A 19,062-nucleotide genomic window follows, 5' to 3' on the forward strand; every position below is an offset into this window, starting at 1 on the left:
GGAGATCAAAGGCACCATTACTGCTGGATAGACAAATTTAGGTGAAACTTTCACACAATACAGGAGACGAGCAAAATGCAAATAAGTGAAATGGTCACTGCAGCAGACCATATTACTTACAATACAGCCAGACCAAAAACGGCTATATTGACTTACATTACAGTAAATGGAGCAGAGTAACCAGCACAGGTCATATCACATAATATACACATTTAGTGGTTTATTTGGCTTGCGTGATGAGTCCACATGTTTTTTTCTTTCTAGCCTTGCTGGCTCTATAACTTGCATTCTCTGACACATTAATCTCCCGGTAGTGGTACACCATTATTTTGAGACATGGAAAATTCCAGATAAGGGACTGGTAGCAAAGATGGCCAGCTTTCTGAATGACAAGAAGAAAATTAATGAACCTTTAGTAACCAATCTTATGGTTGGTAATAAGATTTTTTTTCCCGAAAGATGAGATTTACAATTGCACCTCTCCGTAGACGTGTTACCTTCATCCCTGAATCATCCTCATCTCTCAGAGCTCATCAGTCATCACACCCTGGCACATTCGAGTCTGATCCACCCCCTTCCCCACACACACACACACACACACACTCAGAGAGAGAAAATAGGGTTCAACATGTAGACCAGTGTGTGCCCGTCAATGAACTTCATGTTCTAATATACAGTACATACATTCATACGGTACATAGCTCATGTCTCATCCTCCACAACTTCATTAAAGTAAGGCAGGCTGTAATACACTGAAATCAATATAAACGGACTTGATTTTGATCTCCAAAGCAGAGTATTACCCCCTTTAGTCAGATTGGCAGACATGCAGCGTGAGCTCCGTGGAGAGCGGGATTCTCCAGTTTCCCCTGGCTTTGGGTTCCCAATTCAATTACTGCCACGTCTCTGGCAGGAGCGCACTCCAGCCTTCCTGCTGGGCCGCATCAGTCAACAGCTCATCTCCCAGCTGTCAGCCAGGACATCAACAGACCAGGGAGCAGCACCACGCCAGAGCTCCAGCACATCACACCGCATGGCATCCCTTATTCAGAAGCTAATACGCGTGGGCCGCTTGTCCAACCGCCTCAAATCAGCACCCAGGCAGGAGAGCCTATCAGGTGTACAGTACATTAAAGCGCAGCCCGATTTCAGGGCGAAGAAACACCACGAGCGTGACGTGTATCGTGTATACGGTTATTAATGCTTTCTTTGTCCTGCCTTTGTGTTGTGCGTGCGTCTGCCCAGGCAGCGGGGGAGGGAGGGAGGGAGGGCGGGATATGAAAGAGTAGAGCACGGGAGCAGAGGTTTGTGGGCTGGGAGGCTCTGCTGACACTGTAACTCAATGTAGGTCAGCACACACTGACATTGGCTGACAGGGATTAATCACAGTCATGGGAGGGTGAGTGTGACTCCAGGCTCCCAGCCTCGTTCTACCATAGACCAAAGACACAGCCACAACACCAAGGTCATTTCCCCTTGAGAAGCCATCTCGCTTGTGTGCACCTCAAGTCCACATTAAACTGGACTGCTGCTGGTAACCTCCCACCAACCATGCTTTATTGAGAGAGCAGTATTTTATTTCATTTTACACTCAGAGATGGGGGAAAAGATTATATATTTTTTAAATGACGGGAGAAAACATGGGAAGGGAATATAGCAGGACTTTTTAAATTGAACAGTCATTTTAACTTGACCTTTTCATATTCATGACAAGAACCTAGTTACCAAAACAGCATTTTAATTCAACAAAATGCATATTTACAAAGCAGAGGTAACTTCAGAAATCTAAAGGTACAGTACCATTACAAAATAGTTGAATATGTATACAAAAATGGGTCACAGCATTTCAGTGTCAAGGAATATGAACACACCTTTTGATTAATACATCGCTTCCACTTAGCATTTCATTGTAGAAATGACATAATCCCTCTCTTAAATCTGAATTAGCCACAAACATACATCACTGCAAGCTCTGCACTTCTTCTGGGGACAAAAATAATTATGTGCATATTTAATTCTGAAGATGAGAATCGCCACCAGTCTGAATACAAATGTGATGAAGGGGAGGAACACAGGACTTCTTCTCTGATGGAACAAAACACGATCTTTATGATTCAAGATGACTATAAGAGGCATGATCACATTAGGTTACCTTTAAAAACATAAAATAAAACTTGCAGGCAGTGACACTAAAAGGCAGATTCACATCAGTTATTTGTAGGGTACAGAGGCAGAATAGATATACATTGGAAAAAATTGACTGTTGCCCCCCGTTGTCGTCTTTAAATAACTAAATACAAAAGCTATACAGTGTGACAAACAACAATGCCGAACATGTCGCTGATTCACAAGTAACTGGCTCAGCCATTTTCCAGAGATGAATGAAGCTGAGCCACTTTAGTAATTCAGGGAGGGAGCAGTGGTATCAGGAGACGAGGGGAACGCACAATGTTTGGCTCTCCTGTCGGTTCAACAATTGAAATCACAGCATGGGATCTCAGGCAAGAGAAAATAAAAAATGTCCTTCTATGCCAGCCCCTGCGACGGTCCCTTTTCACCGAGGGTTCACGCACAAAGAAGGGAGGCTCACGGAGTACAAAGGGCCGAGTTGTTTCTTCACCGTCAGTTCCTCAACGCGTGACAGTGCTTCACAAACCCTCCTGGACTTAGAACAATGAACAGTTCAGCTGCAGCAGTGACAAACTTAAGTTCAAGGTGAGTTTCATTTCGGAGGTTTCGAACGCCTCAAAGTTTGGAAGGGGACCAACTGCCGACAGGGAAAAAAAGTCTTAAAAGTATATACATGGTGGAAGCCCAGAGCGTTCAGGTCTTATACCGAACACGTGGCCGGACTCTCAGAGCCACGGGTGCCAGGCGGGGTCCATGCGGCAGAGGTTATCCAGGCTGTTGGCTGCGGCCACCAGGGTGTTGACCTTGCTCTCGCCGCCCTCAAACTGGGCCAGGTTGTGTAGCCGGGTCATGATGGCGGTGACGGCCTTCTGGACCAGGGAGACCAGCTGCTGGCTGTCCATGTTCTCGGGCTGCCCGGCTGGGGACAGCGGCATGGACGTGTCCTCCTGGGTCTTCTTGTGCCAGGCGATGATCTCATCCCTCAGCACCGCCTTCAGGATCCCGTCCACCTGGGGAGAGAGCGGCGCGAGATGAGCGGTCAATGGAGCGGATTCACAGCGACGCTCGCAACCCCTAAGGCCCCGAAAAATAACCACGTCTAGCTGCCTACGCAAGTCTGTGAATGCAAATGACAATGCCAGGCCAACGCATAGCAAAAGCACAGTCCGGTTGTACATGCTCAACACACGTACTCTTGTCCCAGTGGAGGTAATAAAGCCAAGCCTTCAATGGGCCGATCCAGGATAGTTGTGAAAGATTGAAGACGGCCTCCTATAGTTGCCTGCTATAGTGCGACATTGGATTCTGCAGCTAGAACTTGTGTAGAGAATTGAATGCGATAATTTTACAACGGACAAAGCGTGAATGGTCTGCGTTTGCGTACTTGCAGAGAGTATGTTTCGGGCCTAATGCTGGGAACAAACCATAGCCTGTAGAAAAAAATATGATCCAAGGCCCTGTTACGTCACCTGCTGGCTATCCATGGGCATTGAAACTGCCATGTTGTACAATTTGGAGCCAAAGACTGCGCAGTAGGGCCACCGAATCTCCACTAAGTGTCTCAGATTGGTCCACAAAGTATTATTTGTCCAAATAACACAATAAAATCGGTACATGTGGGAGATGTTAGCGGAAGAAAAAAACACCAATTGGCGCTACTGAGCAGCTTCTCTCAACAAGACCAGTAAACGAGCCTCAAAATCTAAACGCGGTTTTAGCTGCATGGAACAGACCCTGCTGTCTGTCAGCATCCATATAAACATGTTTTAATGAGCATTCTGTGAGCTTTGGAGAAAAAACCGCCATAAAGGCTTGAAACAAAAACAAATCAATAACAGATTCCGATTTCACTTCCACACGTCATGCAAATCTAATTCAAACCCACTTAACCATGTAACTGAAATAGGGCAGATACAGGTACATGCATCTAAAGATATCACAGATTATACATTATCACAGTCCAATGGCAATTCCCAGATTCATCGGAAGTGCTTCATTTTCACTGACTTGATTCCCATTAATTACACTTACTTTAAGCCCCTAATTGTCAGCTTTGACATTTGTTCCCTTCTTATTAAAGGCACTCACGACTAAATGGCTCAGCATGCATTAAAATGAACACATGAATGTCACAGTTTTGGTCTTTGACATTTTGTACTTCGTATTCTTATTATATAGTACGTGAGATGGAGGAGGAGGAAAATAGCCACATCGCTCAAGCATATTCATAAACAAGAGAGGAAGGGCCAGGCATGCATGAGAGGGAGACAAGCCATTAACTGCTCTCTGCTGATGCCTGTTAGCTTGACAACTTTCCCCCCTGCATACGCACTTATAAATAGCTGATCTGTTGTGGGACTGGTGTGACGTAACAGTTCAATGGAAGTTCTTTGAATGAGGTGCCTACAAGGAGCTAGAGGTCTGCTGACTGAATTTTCGGTCTTAAAGGACTGTAGTTTCTGATGTTTTATTTCACAGTTGAAACATGTGAAATAATTCCTGTTTCATAAAATCCCCATGATGTAATTTCATCGCCAATCACAAGCACAGAGAACCGATGCCGTCACATACTCTAGGAGGGGACGAGTTGTTGGGGGAGAAGTTATTGGGAGAGGCAGGCATCAAACTGAGAACAATAAGACAGGTACTAGGGAAGCTCCTGTCAGCTGCTGTCAGTGCAGGTTAACTCTGAGCAGCGCCCTAAATTAAATGCAGTGAACCATCATGAGGAGACAATTCTCATCCCAAACTCTAGTGATTATAGAAGATATTAATTTCTCCCACATTTATTGCACTTCCTTGATAAATGCCCTCTGTGAGCAGTGTTAACGGTTTTCAGCTGATGGCGTCGAGATTGCACTACACCAATCAAGCACCTTCCTGAGTGGGCCGTCTACATTGAAGTGCACTGCTTGATTACCCTGATTCACCAGCACTGCAGGCTATCCACTCCTCTGCCATACATTTAATCACCAACAGGAAGGTATCATTACTTAGAATCAATTTGGGTCCTTCGCTTCTTCTTTAACATGAGAGTTGAGTCTTTTTGTACATTTAATATAGTAAAGTAGGAGAAATCCACTGCTTTTTCAGTTAAAATACTGCTTTTCGTTTGAAGATGCCAATAAAACTTCTCTTTAAAGTTGGAGTGGAAGCGTGGCATATGAGTGCTGTGGCAAACTCTGTGCTTTAGCGCTGTAAGGTGTATTCGTAGGAAAGCGGGGACTGCTAGAGGACGTGCAGAGGACGGCACACTGTAGGCCGTTGGGTAGCGTATTCAGGGTAAGCACTAGTCCGCAATGCAGCAACACCCTACAGTCCAGAATTGTATACAGTCTACAGCACTGGTCTCCAACCCTGGTCCTGGAGAGCAACAGGGTCTGCTGGTTTTCGTTGTTACTCTGCACTTAACTATAATCAACTACTCTAATTGATTAATTAACTCACCTCACCTGGTTACCTGGGTGAAAACAAAAACCAGCAGACCCAGTAGCTCTCCAGGACCAGGGTTGGAGACCCCTGGTCTACAGTGTGGAATTTGACCAGTGTTCTGACTGGGCCCTACCCCACAGGGCAACTGACCTACTCCTCTCTGAAGGTTTTTTGTTTTTTTCTCTCTTCTTCACTTTTTTGGCAGTAACTATTAAGGCAGCCCCTACAGCAAGACCCAGAGAGGGAAGGTTTTCGATCAGCAGGGTTACCCCCTCCACATCGCGCACTAGTGACTCTGGCCTACGGTGCTTCTGCAAAGCGGCAGATCTGTTGGACTGCAGGGGGAAACGCAGCCACGCCCGAGAGCTAAACATGTCAGAACAGCGCGCCCTCCGAATTGACAGAGAACATCGTTACGATGCGAGGGCTTCAAATGTGTGCTTTGGCAATGGAATAAATAAATAAATGAATAAATACATTGAAAGCTTGTGAGCATAGCATACAGACTCAAATCCCAGTAGGGGCAAAATGTGAGCAATTTCAGTCACTGTGGAAAAATCATGCAACCAAACAAGCTTACGCTCAAATGTTAGAACGCTATCTTAAAATTTACTCCAACAGAGAAAAGTAAAAAAATCCTTCAATCTGAAAGTGGTTACGCTGGTCTGAAGCGCAGTTATTGTGGCGGAGGATAAAAATATCAGTGTGTCAGTCATGCTCCGGCTGAGTGGCTGTTTGTTCTGGGTCGTCTCCGGGGACTGTGGGAGGTATGGAGGAGTTACCACCACATCCTCCGAGTGCCACAGGCAGCTGAGAGGCCCGGGGCATTGCCCTGCCACTTCCCTAATGACTGCTATTTTCCTCTTCCTTTGTTTTGTCCTCCACGCCCATTTTGTTTTCACCTCCCAAAGAATTCGCCCAATTTGGCCCTGACTCAAGGGGATGTTCCATGCACAGCTCGCAGTACTGTTATTATGTGACCAGTGTGTGCTAATGTTGGTTTATTTAAACAATCTACCCGCAGTCCCTGGGTTCAGTTGTTTTTCTGCTGTATTTTAGTGATTCTGAACTCTGCACATCATCCTGCCCTTTATCTGTTTATTGAGGGAAAAAAAAAGATAAATTTAGCTCACCTCGGCCTTGAAAACAGTAAACAAAGCTATGAAATTCATATCAAAAGCCTTTACTGTAATTACACTATGCAATTGCTAAAGGAATATTTTGCAAAAGAGATATTCCCTTATTTCGGCTGTACAGTTATGAAAATGGTTGAGCTCCTAATTTTATAAGCTAATTATTTCCCCTTTAATGCACAACATCTACAGGTATAATGGCATTCTTTACTGCATTTGATGACTGCATTTTGCATCTATGACACTCGTGTGGAGAGCAATGCTGTAATTTCCCTGGCAATAGCAGGGTACACATGAAGTCATTAATTGAACTGAACATATTTCGCCCATGTTTTTATATAGTAGTGGTCTTTGCTTTGTTTTTGCCATGGTAGAAGTCTTGGTGTTCTGGCCCTTCTCATAGCCCTCTCATTAAGACAAACTGGAGGGTTAAAAGAGCAGTAAGGTGGTCACATCCAAATGAGCTACATATTCTGCTTGTTAAGTATACAATTTATTCATCTTGTTACTGATCATGAACTATACTCTATTTTTCGGCGTGAAATCACTATCATTGCTATGCTGACAGCACTCTTCAAGGGAATGCACATGAACCTATGCTCAAAGTAGGGGTGGGATGTATAGCAGTATGGATGTGAGTAATCAGTTTGATACTGTGCCACGGTAAGGATTTTGCCAAATTGTAGATATTGTGGTGAAGCGTTTTGTTAAAAATTAAGTTGCGGTACTTTAGTTGTGGTATTGTTTTCAGCCCCTATTAAAACACAACAAAATTCTCTCAACAAAAACCAAAGCCCTTTGGGATTTGGGCAGTGCCATTTCCTATCGGGACTGAAAGGGTTATCTAACTGTTCAGCCATGTTCCTTTGTGAGATGACATTTTCACACGGTGGATAAATATGTGAACCGGATGACAATTCGTGACACGCCGTACCTTGAAGTTGGGCTGAGCGAAACACCTTGCGACCGCAATCATGGAGGCGGTGAGGGGCCCGGACACCCCGATGGTGCTCAGGAACTCCGAGATGTTGGGCGTCAGGCGGAAGGGAACAGGCCGGTTAGCGTCCAGGTCACCAGTGGCGTCGTTGATGTCGAAGCGGAAATATGATACATTCAGCTTGCCTGTGTCCTGATAAAAACAAAACACGACATATACGCAACTTATTATAGATTATAGACATACTCTGACCGTGTGGTGGGTCAACACAAAAGCACATTTAAACTGATCAAAGGCCCACAAAACAACTCAACATGTGAACTGACCTGACCAGAATATCAAATCTTTCCTATTTCCTAGCCATTCAAGTCAGTCGAGAGAGATGTGAGCACATGCATTGGCCTGGTCTGCATTCATGTGTAAAAAGCAATGGGCGAATACAGCAATTCAGAGCAGATAAGGTGTTATTTGAGGAAGGGGCGCAGTCCTGACAGATTTATAGAAATACATTTAATTCCTTTTTTTGCTGAACGATGGCCTTCGGCTTCTAGGGTTAGCTGATACCCAAGGAGGCTCTGATAAGCTCCCTGCATGTTCTAGATTGAAGGCAACGCCATGAATGTTAAAGGCAAAAGACCAGGCCTTCGTTTCATTACAGTGAAACCAGTGCCAGACTATCCCAAGGGAAGTGCAATGGAGGAAATTCAGTCCATCTGGAAACCTGAGAAATGTTCTCATAACCGTGAAAAAGACTTGTGTCTACTGGTCACCTGATTACATTACTTCATACACATGCCATAGAGACCATCCGCAGATTCAAGGACAGAAACACATACAGTATTTCACAAATGCATTCATGCACATAATTGGCAACTCTTCTTGATGCAAAACAAAAAAGGGAACCAAAGAAAAATGAATAGAATCAATATTTTCATTTTGTACTCTAAATACTTGGGGAATATAGCACTGTGCTGTGCATTTACCATCACAAAAGCTTCTATTTTACACATATACTTAAAGTAACAATTTTCTATGCCATAAATGCAAGCCAGCTGCCTACATTACCATTACAGTATACGTAGCTGTAATCGCTCATCTTGTTGTCAGTGTAAAATGTGACTATGGGTACTTTCATCAGCTAGCTGGCTGGCCACACTCATCAAGGCAATTATTAAAATGTCCTTGCCGATGCAGCCGATCATTAATATTATTCTTCATGTCTATAAATTACAGTGCCACAAACAGTACATACCCAGAGGAAAGACATACTGCATGATTACTGAAGGTGTACTTAAATCTGTGTAACCTGTATCAAAACAATACCTACAATTGGGACTGTATTGCTGCCATATCCACTACACAAAAATAAATCCAAATGAATCAGTCTGCCTTCACAGAATGGCAAACATCATTGATTGTCACATCGTGTTCCCTTGAAAATGAGCATTTTATCTTCCCGACTGCAGAGCTGACAAACCAGCGGTAAACAATTTTTACGCATTTTCGAAACGCATAAATAAAGTGTAATGTGCAGCGTGAAACAGAAAATTTGTGTAAAAAGAGCAAGATAAGGTTTCTGAAGAGGAAAAGGGAAAAACAATGATGACCTCAGGGGGCGAAAAAAAAAAACAACAAACAGGATATTTCAGAGAAATGGTGTAATTTTTGATGTGTAAATACACAGCAGCGAGTCTTTCCTGCCTCTTACTATAATCTGCCTGTGGCTAATGGGATCTTCAGAGTGGAACAGGCAGAGAAGGGCTTAATGCTGCAGCCCAGCTGCCCACTGCTCTCCACAGTAATCCCTGCCAGTAAAGCCAGATTAGGATCACAGCAACAACGTTTGTTAGACACAATCATTTTGAATAATAACTTTTAAAAGCGGCACTTGCCCCCCCAAAATCATGGCGATTGTTCCACGGAACCCTTTCAGATACCATCGGTTCTATTCAAACTTTAATTGAGCCCTTTAAGGTTTCTGGAGAGCAATCAAATGTCTGCCATGAATAACAGCCTTGAACAGTGGCAGTATAGAAATCCGACATGGACAGCAGTGCTTGGATTGGGAGCGCTAGGACAGACAGAATAAGTGCTTCCTGAACTAATTCCACATATACAAGCATTATTCCTGTGACATCATGAATGGCCACACATGCAACAAATGGACAAGGCTCAAGGACTATCAGCGTTTCTCAGATACATGAAGTTCATGCCTGAAATATCCTTAACATGCACAATGCAAAGCAGAAACTGGAACTGGGTAATACCGTAAATCAAACCACAGCAGGCACCTATTCATTCCATACATCTGGCTACACTGGCTCCCGAGGGTAAAATAAGGAGGCGGGGGACTGTGAGAAATCCCATATATGAGTGGGTGAGGAGATGTAGGGTGGGGGGCACTACAATGAGAGACTTTACATGACAGTCATTTAGCTGAGGCTCTTCTCAAAATCAACTTACAGTTTACTAGATGAAGTAAACTGCTCTGGAGTAAATGCCCCCAGGAGCAATGTGGGGTTAAGGACCCAACAGCTGCACTGATCTCATCTTGGCTGCACTAGGGCTAGAACCACCACACTCAAGTCAAGCACCTTAGCCACTAGGCTACAGACTTCCCCATATATGAGTGAGTGAGGAGATAGGGGCAGCAGCCCTCTCTACCTGGGCGATCTGCAGCATCTCGGGGTTGAGGCGGTTGAGGTGGAGCATGAACTCGGCCAGGCCGATGAGGGCCAGCTGGATGGTGAACATCTTGCGGAAGGTCCAGTAGTCGGTGGCGTTGGGGAAGGTGTGCAGGGCCCACTCCTTCAGCATGCTGCGGGGGACCATGTTCCCCTGCACCTCCTTCAGGATGTCCCGCAACACCTGCGCAGAAAGGTGAAAATGATTCAGTCCCCTTCATTACAAGGGATGGCACACTACCTGACAGGAATTGGGGAAGATCTCATTAATTAAGTTATGAAATATTTAATCATGTCTTTGCAAAGGGCGAATGGTTGAGGATGTAGAGTACACGAAGATCAGAAACTTACAGTCCTGTCTGTAGGATAAGCCTTAACCCTTTCAGTCCCAAGAGTACCATATAGCATTCAAGCGTAACTACGGCAAAATCTGGCACTCTCAACCATATACCATTTCAACCAATCAAAATCACTGCTGTACTACCGTTTTGATTCCCAATCCCCATACATCTTCTCAACTTTCTAAATTCTCACAACCAAAGCCAAACCCTCTAGGGATTTGGGTGGAGCCACCTCATATTGGGCTTGGGACTGAGAGGGTTAAAATAAGGGGATATTCGGGGGCGGAGGACCCGGTTCTGCAGTGGGGCCTACCTGGTGGCTGGCCTGGGTTCCCCGGGCCTGCACGGTGGCCAGGCGGTCGTAGTAGCGTGAGATGGGGTTATCGTGCTCGATGCCCTTCTTGGCACAGCGCTGCTTGTAGATCTCCACCAGCGACAGGGAGGAGGGGTTATCTTCCACCAGCCGCATCTGAGGGGACACCGCCACCACTCTGGGCACTGCAGGGCACAGAGCGAACTGAGCTTCAGACACCATGGAAACGCCGGGCACCAACAAATAAACAGCTAAAGACAAACCAATCAAATAAAAATAATCTATATGGGCACAATGCATCCCAAACCCAAATACCCACTCGCCTGTTCAACTTCAATTTTTGTTCAATCTCTTGAACAAAAGTGGTAAATCCTTGTTCGGTCTGATGCCAATTAAAAATGCCGTGCAAAAAATCGATACTGAACGTTTTTCCTTTACATTGGTTCCTCATGAAAAGGAATCGTCCTGCTACATAAACCGGCATAATAAAACGTGCCTAAATATGTGCATAATCTCACAGTATTACATTTAACCATTTAATCCAAGTGCAAACAAAACAGGAGTGCAAAATCCCCATTTAATTTCTTCTTTAAACGAACCAATCATTTTCAGAAACATCAAAAGGATGAACATCTGTGCAAGGCAATCTCTTCGGCATGCTAAATGAAAAATTAAAAATTAAAATGAGGAGAGGGGGGAAAATCCCCTTTCACTGCGGGAGACAATCAAACTGAGTCAACACGGGCCCATGGGCCAATTTTACAGCTGCTGGGTTCTCCAGGGCCCTCTGATCTCCCAGGAAATGAAGCCCCTTTTCAGGGGCCAGAAGGTATGACCATCGGGCCCTGATCTTTCCATCACAAGACACAGAGGCCCCCTGATCCACAGGTCAGACTCACATTTCATCAAATGGGACCCATGAGGGTCTGAACATCACAGCAGCTACAAGGCTTTCACAAACAACACTGGCCCATGTTCGAGGTGTGCACAAATGAACAGTGCACACCTCAGCGCTGCTGACAACGACAATGCAAATGACAAAAGGGCTATACTGTGCTGAAAAGCACATCTAGGAAAATAGTGGCATGATAATCGCTCCTAGTTTTAACATCCTTGTTGGAACAATGCCAAAAACAACTGCCCTTAGCAAGGTAAGCAACTTTCTAAATTTGCATATGGCCGTTTCTACAAGCCATGCCCTACACCTTATAGATGGAATTCAGGTCTACATTCATGTTTACTTTCAGACAAAGTATTTCCAAAACATTGACGGGCTGGAGAATAACTGGAAAATAAAGGTGCATATTAATTCATTTCTCAATTCATAAAAGAATGAAATGTATTATTTTTGTCTGCATTTAATAGGGAAAATGACCTTGCTCCTGGATATTTCGTTTTTCAAGTCTACAAAACGAGGAATGTGCAGCATAATGAATGAGGATTCAGACGCAAGGGGCTGCATACGCACTAAATGATGGAAAAACAAATGCTCTCCATGTCCCTCAAGATCCTAAGGGAAAGGGGAGAGGTCAGTAAATGTAATCATCCAGCCAGCCCAGAGCGTGAAGCAGTGGGGCAATGGCCTGACCAGATTGTCTCGGCAACCTCTCACTCCCTTGCTGGGTGCCCTTGAACTTTGCCCCGGCAGAGCTATAATACTGATAAGTCCATCATGGGGAGACAATTTAGATCTCATCTCTCCACCAGTCTCCCCTGGGCACCACCCCACATCTTACTTTATTCTCCGTGGCCATTCCACTCCTGCAGGTAGCAGTTCCCCCTCACTTATTCAGAGTTTCGCTTCCGCGTTTTCCCTCGCCTTGCTGATGAACTAAAACACTCTGTGACCTCAATTTCACATTTTCTCATCCATCCTTTTCTTAGGAGAAAAATGCAAATAGTCAATTTAGCATCGAGAAGACCTGTGGGCTACTGCAGAAAACGGCACCCTCGCATGACAGCTCAACAAAGCCTCCTTTTCTGAGCTCTCCAGAGTGGTGTTAGCTTTTCTGAAAAATGACCCTAAACCCTGCCGCTCAACTCTAGGCCTGAGTGGGTTGAGCTATTCTATCTCTTCAAAATGCATCCGTCGTCTCATCCTGACAAAACATATGTATGAACAAATCAATACTTCTTGCGGTATATGCCTGAATGTTTATCTCTTGATTAAACCAGTGTGCCACCCTCGCATGAAAGCAAGAAGGTCTTAAAGAAAAGGCAGTAATAAAGGTTGCAGGCCATCTTTCTGGCCCTGGGCGAGAGGACCTGGTCCACCAGACGACCCGGTCTACCCCCGTCTCGGAGCGGTGACGCTGGCGCGTGGGCGTACCGGTGAAGAAGAGGTGCCTCTTGGTGGTCTCCTTCCTCTTCTCCAGGCAGGGGTTCAGCAGACGCAGCAGCTGCAGCACGCGCTCCTCCCGGCGGGACTCGGTCAGGCAGGCGTCGTTCATCACCAGGTACGGGTAGATCTTCCCGTTGTGTCCGCGGATGTAGAGCCGACGGGCCGCGGTGTTGTGCTTCTGGACGATCTCCACCCTGGGCATGAACCTGCACCAGCCATTACATTGCACGTTATGCGGCTGACGTGTTTATCCAAAGAGACTTAGCAGGAGACAATCCTCCCCCCGCAGCAATGTGGGGTGAAGGGCCTTGCTCAAGTGCCCAACAACGGATCTTATTGTGGCTACACCGGGGATCGAACGACCGACCTTGCCAGTCATGTACCTTAACTGCTATGCTACAGGCTGCCCCTGAACCTGCAGGACAGCAGAAAGCCCCAGAGGCTGAGTGCACCATTATGTTCCGCAGGCAAGTGGACAACCTAGCCTCTAACCTCATTTACAATAATGCTTTTTGTCATGCCATGCTAATTTGGGCTGCTACAGAGCTGAAAAAATCAGGTTTAAAATGACAGTAATTCAATTTGTGAAACAACGTAATCACACAATAAAGTGAGTCATTCACCCTGCCGAGACGGTGAAGGTTTATACAGTACAAGGAGCAGCCATGTTGCATGCTCCCCCACAGAGAAGACATATTCCCAGGTGGAACAAAACGGAGGAACGGATGTGGTACCTGGCGATTTTTATGTAGTAATGAGTGGGCTTGGGCATCAGGAACTCCCCGGGGATCTCCACCTCTGCTGTCTGGGCAGAAAAGTTGCTGAGGAAGCGGCATTTCTCCTCGATGAGGAAGAACTTGGGAAGCTGCTTGGTCTTGGCCTCCAGGATTTTGATCCACTTCTTCAGCTTGGAGATGAGGTTGTGCAGCTTCATGGAGCCAGGCACACTGAAATCAAAGTCTGGAAGGAGGAGAAAATGTTGGGAAACGATCTCACATTCTTTCACAGTGTGAAATCTAACATAAATCTCATGTTAAAGTCATAAGTCATGTTAAATTCTTTTAATTTGTTACCAAACACTGCTTTTGAGTTGCTTATGAAAAAATCTTCCTAGCACCTTCGTGAAAAAGAACAGACTATATAAAAGAAATCACATTTTTAAATATATTTTATATATTTTTTAAAGACGTGGAATGAAAGAAATATGTTGAGCGTGAATGCTATCCATGGAGTTGGGAAAAATTCCTACACACAAAGTGTGATGCTGGACCAATTCAATATACATTTTTTTTTTTTTTTTTTTTTTTTTACATTTCCAAAAGTATCAAAGCCTTGTACTCTCTATTGCAGGACAAAGCCATCATGCAAATTACTCAAATCTGAGATGCTGAAAAGGTTTGAAATATGACACAAAATGAGCTTATTTACATTTAGAAGGATAAGCTTTCCCTGTGGACGGTGGGACCAGAGGAAGCGGAGGCGTTCACAAAGCACAGCTGTCACAAAGTGACATACGACCAGGCTGAACTACAGTTTTTTCCCCTCATTTCTTACAGCTAGCTAGCCACTGTAACGCACAGCCATTTTACATAACAATGAAACAGTCGCACCAGAGATGAACTGTGCTATCTTAGAAGGGTTAAACATGGAACGGTCATAAAAACGCAAATAATAATAATTATTTTATTAATTGACCCAGGTAAGACATTAAAACTGACAGCTCAACAAAAAAGTATATTAAATTTACATATGACATTGATCAAGATTAAACGCAGCACATCGGCTACGTATACTGAGGCGAACACGCAAAGTCACAGTGAGTCATTAACCTTTTGAATGCGTGTCATCCTTGACTTGCGAGCCTTGATAAATTGATATTAAGAACTGAATTACACGAGGCGTAGCTATGCAAATGACTTGGTTTACGTGCGGTTTCCACAAGGAATTGGAGAAACCTTGGGCAGAACGGTCACAGCGCCTTCGTATCAGACAGCCCCATTTCGGCTTCCTGCTAATCTTTTCAACTTCCTGCCCAAGCTCCCTCCGCCTCGCCGTGCCGATATGTCCACGCGTTAAACAGCGTACGCCTTTAATAACACTCCAGCGCATGTCATGTGTACACCGCTTGACATTCCCGAGATAAGTCCTCCTTAAGAGACGCCTCATCCCCTGTTCTCCTCAAGCAAGGCAATGTCATTAAGGATCAGGTAGTACGCTGAAAGCGCATCTGCTTTTCACACAGATGGAAAACCTCAACAAGGGACCTCCTTATCTCCAGGGAACTCTGCTGGGGCTCTGCAAACAATCTCCTTTCACCTCTCCGAGAAAATGAAATTATTTTTGACGGGGATTTGCAGGGTGTTGAAGAGGAAAAAAAAGAGGGAATTCTGAACACAGGGTGAAAATTCGTCAGAATGCGGTATAAATGAATGCGATGACATTTCCTTCAATTCCAATCATTTCTTTGTTGTTAATCAAAATACTACAAATCCTAATAAAAGGGACATCATTTTCCACTGAAAATGGAAGTTTAAACCCTGCTGGTGTTTTCGTATGGAGGGAGGTGGGGGAGGAGCTGCCTGCAGCCTGATCATCGGGGACTTCCAGAGTGTGGAGAAAACAAACTCCTTACTCTCTGACCTGTGAATCTGAGCAAGGCGTTGGAGCAGCTAATGTTTTCTCCATCTAATAATGCCCAGAGAGTGGAGGTGGCTCGTCGCTAAAAATAACCCAGACCAGCTTCTTCTCCGCACACTCTGCTCTCCAGCGAGCACAACTCAACACGCACAAGTCTTCACAAGGCTTAGAGTGCAGCCGTAAGCACGGCCGTTCAGTTAGACGTTGCTCTAATTATTCATAAATTGCATAATTAAATTTATGATTGTGTGGTTGGCATATAAAACAGAACATTAGGGATTAAAACATTCACTCCCCCGGGAACAGATGCACGTTGTACTGGGAATCCCAGGAGACTGGGCTTGCTGTTACGGCAAAAGCCACCAAGTGAAACGCGGTGGTCATATCTCAATAAGCAGGACAAAATAAAACAAGGAAAAACATGCATAAACCTCTGGGTTCCCAGTCTGACAGCATTAGTGTTTGGAGTCAGTATTAAGGGAAAATGGTGGCATTCATATTATGAATCTATGAAAGTACTTAATATGAACTTTGGATGCAGCTTGAACTCCACAAGCCAAGGTTCTGGACCTGTGCAAAAATAAAAATAACAAAATGGCCTATAAAAACGAATTATATTATGGCCAATTATAAAGAAAACAGACAGTGACCAATAACAAATAAAATATATCTGCTTAATTAAAATAAAATGGGCTTATAAGCTAAATAAAACAAAATAGGCAGAGGCCTAAATGACTCATGACTTCTTTATTCCCTTTGGAAGTTTCAAGAAGCAGAGTGCATTCATGGACTGCATTCAAGCAAATTCTCATCTTTGGATCTCTGCCTCCACCGACCTAGCCCGCATCATAACAAACAGTTAAAGATGTTTTAATTAAATTAAGCCACTATTCTATAAAATAACAGCACCGGTGTAAGCTAATGAATAAAATGTTTTCAAAGTTATATTTCTTGAGAATAATATAATTAACATATTTCCCCGCTAATTACTGCCTTTTCCCCAAATATTAAAATGTATTTTTAATTAAATTCAAACTCCAACAAAATCCACAGATGCCTTGAAGATTGAGATTTTAAAAAACCTCCCTTCAGTTATATTTCAATAACACATGCCTGCACGCACTCACATGCACCCTTCTTTTCTGTGCCACAAATGTTTGATCAGTTCAAGTTTGGAGAAATGGCCGCGGTGTATGTCCGTGGGCATGTGAATATATAGGTGTTAAATCTCCATAGCCAATTCCCTTAGGTTACCAATTTATTTTTTTGTTTCAATACGCCCGAGACTTGCATTACTTGCAATCTTGCCAATTTACGCGATACAAAATGAAATGACTGCAGTGTCATTTCTGACTGATATAAGAAATCAAAAACTGAAATAATTGAACGTCTGAGAAGATGTCAAATAAAATAAATGAGCTACTTCATCTCCCTGGAGAACCTTTCAAGGGCCCATTTTGCCAACATTACTCCGCAAAATGTATTTTTAAAATAAGTAATGCATGAAGGGAGCACGTCCCTGATTGGATTCCCATGTGCAGATGAATGCCCATCCTTGACAAATATTACACATGTGAGCAGGAATCGATGATTTTCCCCCAGCCTACAAATCCCGCGGAAAAGCGAGAGCCGCGTTTGAGGACTGTTCCGGCCGGGAAAGCACGACGCAAACCGTGTTTGTTCTGCACTGACGGCTCTGACGGTTTTTCTGGAACATTCCATTTGCATAAAGACCAGCAGGGGACAGCCGGGCCTGCCGTGTCTGGGGTGTCTCTGCACTGTGGCAGCTGGCACCTAGACGTCCGCATTTCTACACGTTCCCCTCACTCCACCGGGGCCCAAGGATGCACTTTCCCTTCTCCAGAGAGGGGACGACTGTTCCGTGTCTTTGCGGCCCTAATGATTTCGGCTGGAGTTGAAAAGTTTGAGGAGGAAAGAGAGGAAGGAATTCCAGGTGAAAAAGGGAGCGAGGACAGGAGTACGTGGACAGGATGAAAAGATGGTTCTGTATTCCCCAGTGTTTCAGCGTGTCCTTTGAAATAATCTGCTTCACAACAGAACAAAACAACAGCAACAAAAAAAAAAGAAGAAGAAGAAATCCTCAGCAGAGGAAAAACTCATTTCACACCCAGGCTATGAAGTTAAAGTATAACTTTCAAATGAGGGTGAAGGAGGGAGAAGAGTGGGAAACAAAAAACAAAAAAACCCAGTGCCAATTGTTTTCCCCTGAAGTTAATGTCTCCTACTTATTTGCCCTCCTATACTTAGTAATGTACTGCCACGTGCAATAGCTCCTACTCGGCATAGCAGGCTAATGGTCAGCATGGGAGCAATGCTTTAGTAATCAGATGCTCCAGGCTATTAAGCTGTACCTCACATTCACACTGATCTATGCAGCATGAAAGCTCATGTGGGGCTCTAGTAGAGCACCTGATGAGGGAAAGTACCCTTTTCCCTAGTGCAAGGCTATAATTGTCTTCAATAACATCCGTTATTATCAAACACGTGGCAGCAGTTACCGTACCGCATGTCTGACCGCACATTATTCACTTTGTCTTGAAGATGCTATGACCAACTGCCAACTTCAGTTGAACGTGTCCAAGCCTTTCCTTTCTGGTCATTTGTGGAGATAAATCAGGTCAGAAAGGACGATGGCTCTCTCAGAAGGCCGCGGCCTGCCTTTCGCAGGGCTCGGATATAAACTGCCTGTGGGTTGCCGGTCAGGGGCACTCCTTCACAGGCAGTGCAGGGAAATGACTGCCATGAAAGCTTTGGCTAAACGGCTGGAGGTGGGAGGATGGGGGATTTAGCACCAGTATGCAATTTCTATGCAATCAACACCACCTCAGCAAGCACACAGAGCCACGACCACAGTCACCAGCCTTCACCCATTACATTTAATCACATGGTTCAAAACCCCAATTATTTCCTGAAATACAACTGTTCTGCCTGGAAGAGAACACTGCAACCGACACAATGCTGAAGTTGTTATGTAGGTCAGCGTGATCCATTCAGGCAAAATCTCACCAGCGCATGTAATGTTTCTACATTAAACCAAAGTGTGCAAGGACCCTGTGAAAACAGCTCCCCTTACCAGTCTAAGCTCAACCTCAT

The 19,062-nt window shown here is 44.5% G+C and overlaps 1 protein-coding gene across 3 annotated transcripts in view; it reads right to left on the reverse strand.

Annotated features, from left to right (window-relative positions):
* Nucleotides 1-1,721: 1,721 nt before the first annotated feature.
* The window catches only part of trrap (transformation/transcription domain-associated protein), a 102,892-nt gene continuing 85,551 nt past the window's right edge, over nucleotides 1,722-19,062 (reverse strand). For all 3 annotated transcript variants that reach the window (XM_061226072.1, XM_061226082.1, XM_061226062.1), the window contains exons 66-71: nucleotides 14,046-14,271; nucleotides 13,300-13,517; nucleotides 10,971-11,155; nucleotides 10,297-10,500; nucleotides 7,630-7,824; nucleotides 1,722-3,140 (exon numbers count right to left, since the gene is read on the reverse strand). In XM_061226072.1, coding sequence (XP_061082056.1) covers nucleotides 2,856-3,140; nucleotides 7,630-7,824; nucleotides 10,297-10,500; nucleotides 10,971-11,155; nucleotides 13,300-13,517; nucleotides 14,046-14,271 — 1,313 coding nt within the window. In that variant the 3' untranslated portion in view covers nucleotides 1,722-2,855. The remainder of the gene's footprint in view (nucleotides 3,141-7,629; nucleotides 7,825-10,296; nucleotides 10,501-10,970; nucleotides 11,156-13,299; nucleotides 13,518-14,045; nucleotides 14,272-19,062) is intronic.

Source organism: Conger conger, chromosome 2 (genome assembly GCF_963514075.1).
Source record: "Conger conger chromosome 2, fConCon1.1, whole genome shotgun sequence".
Taxonomy (NCBI): Eukaryota; Metazoa; Chordata; class Actinopteri; order Anguilliformes; family Congridae; genus Conger; species Conger conger.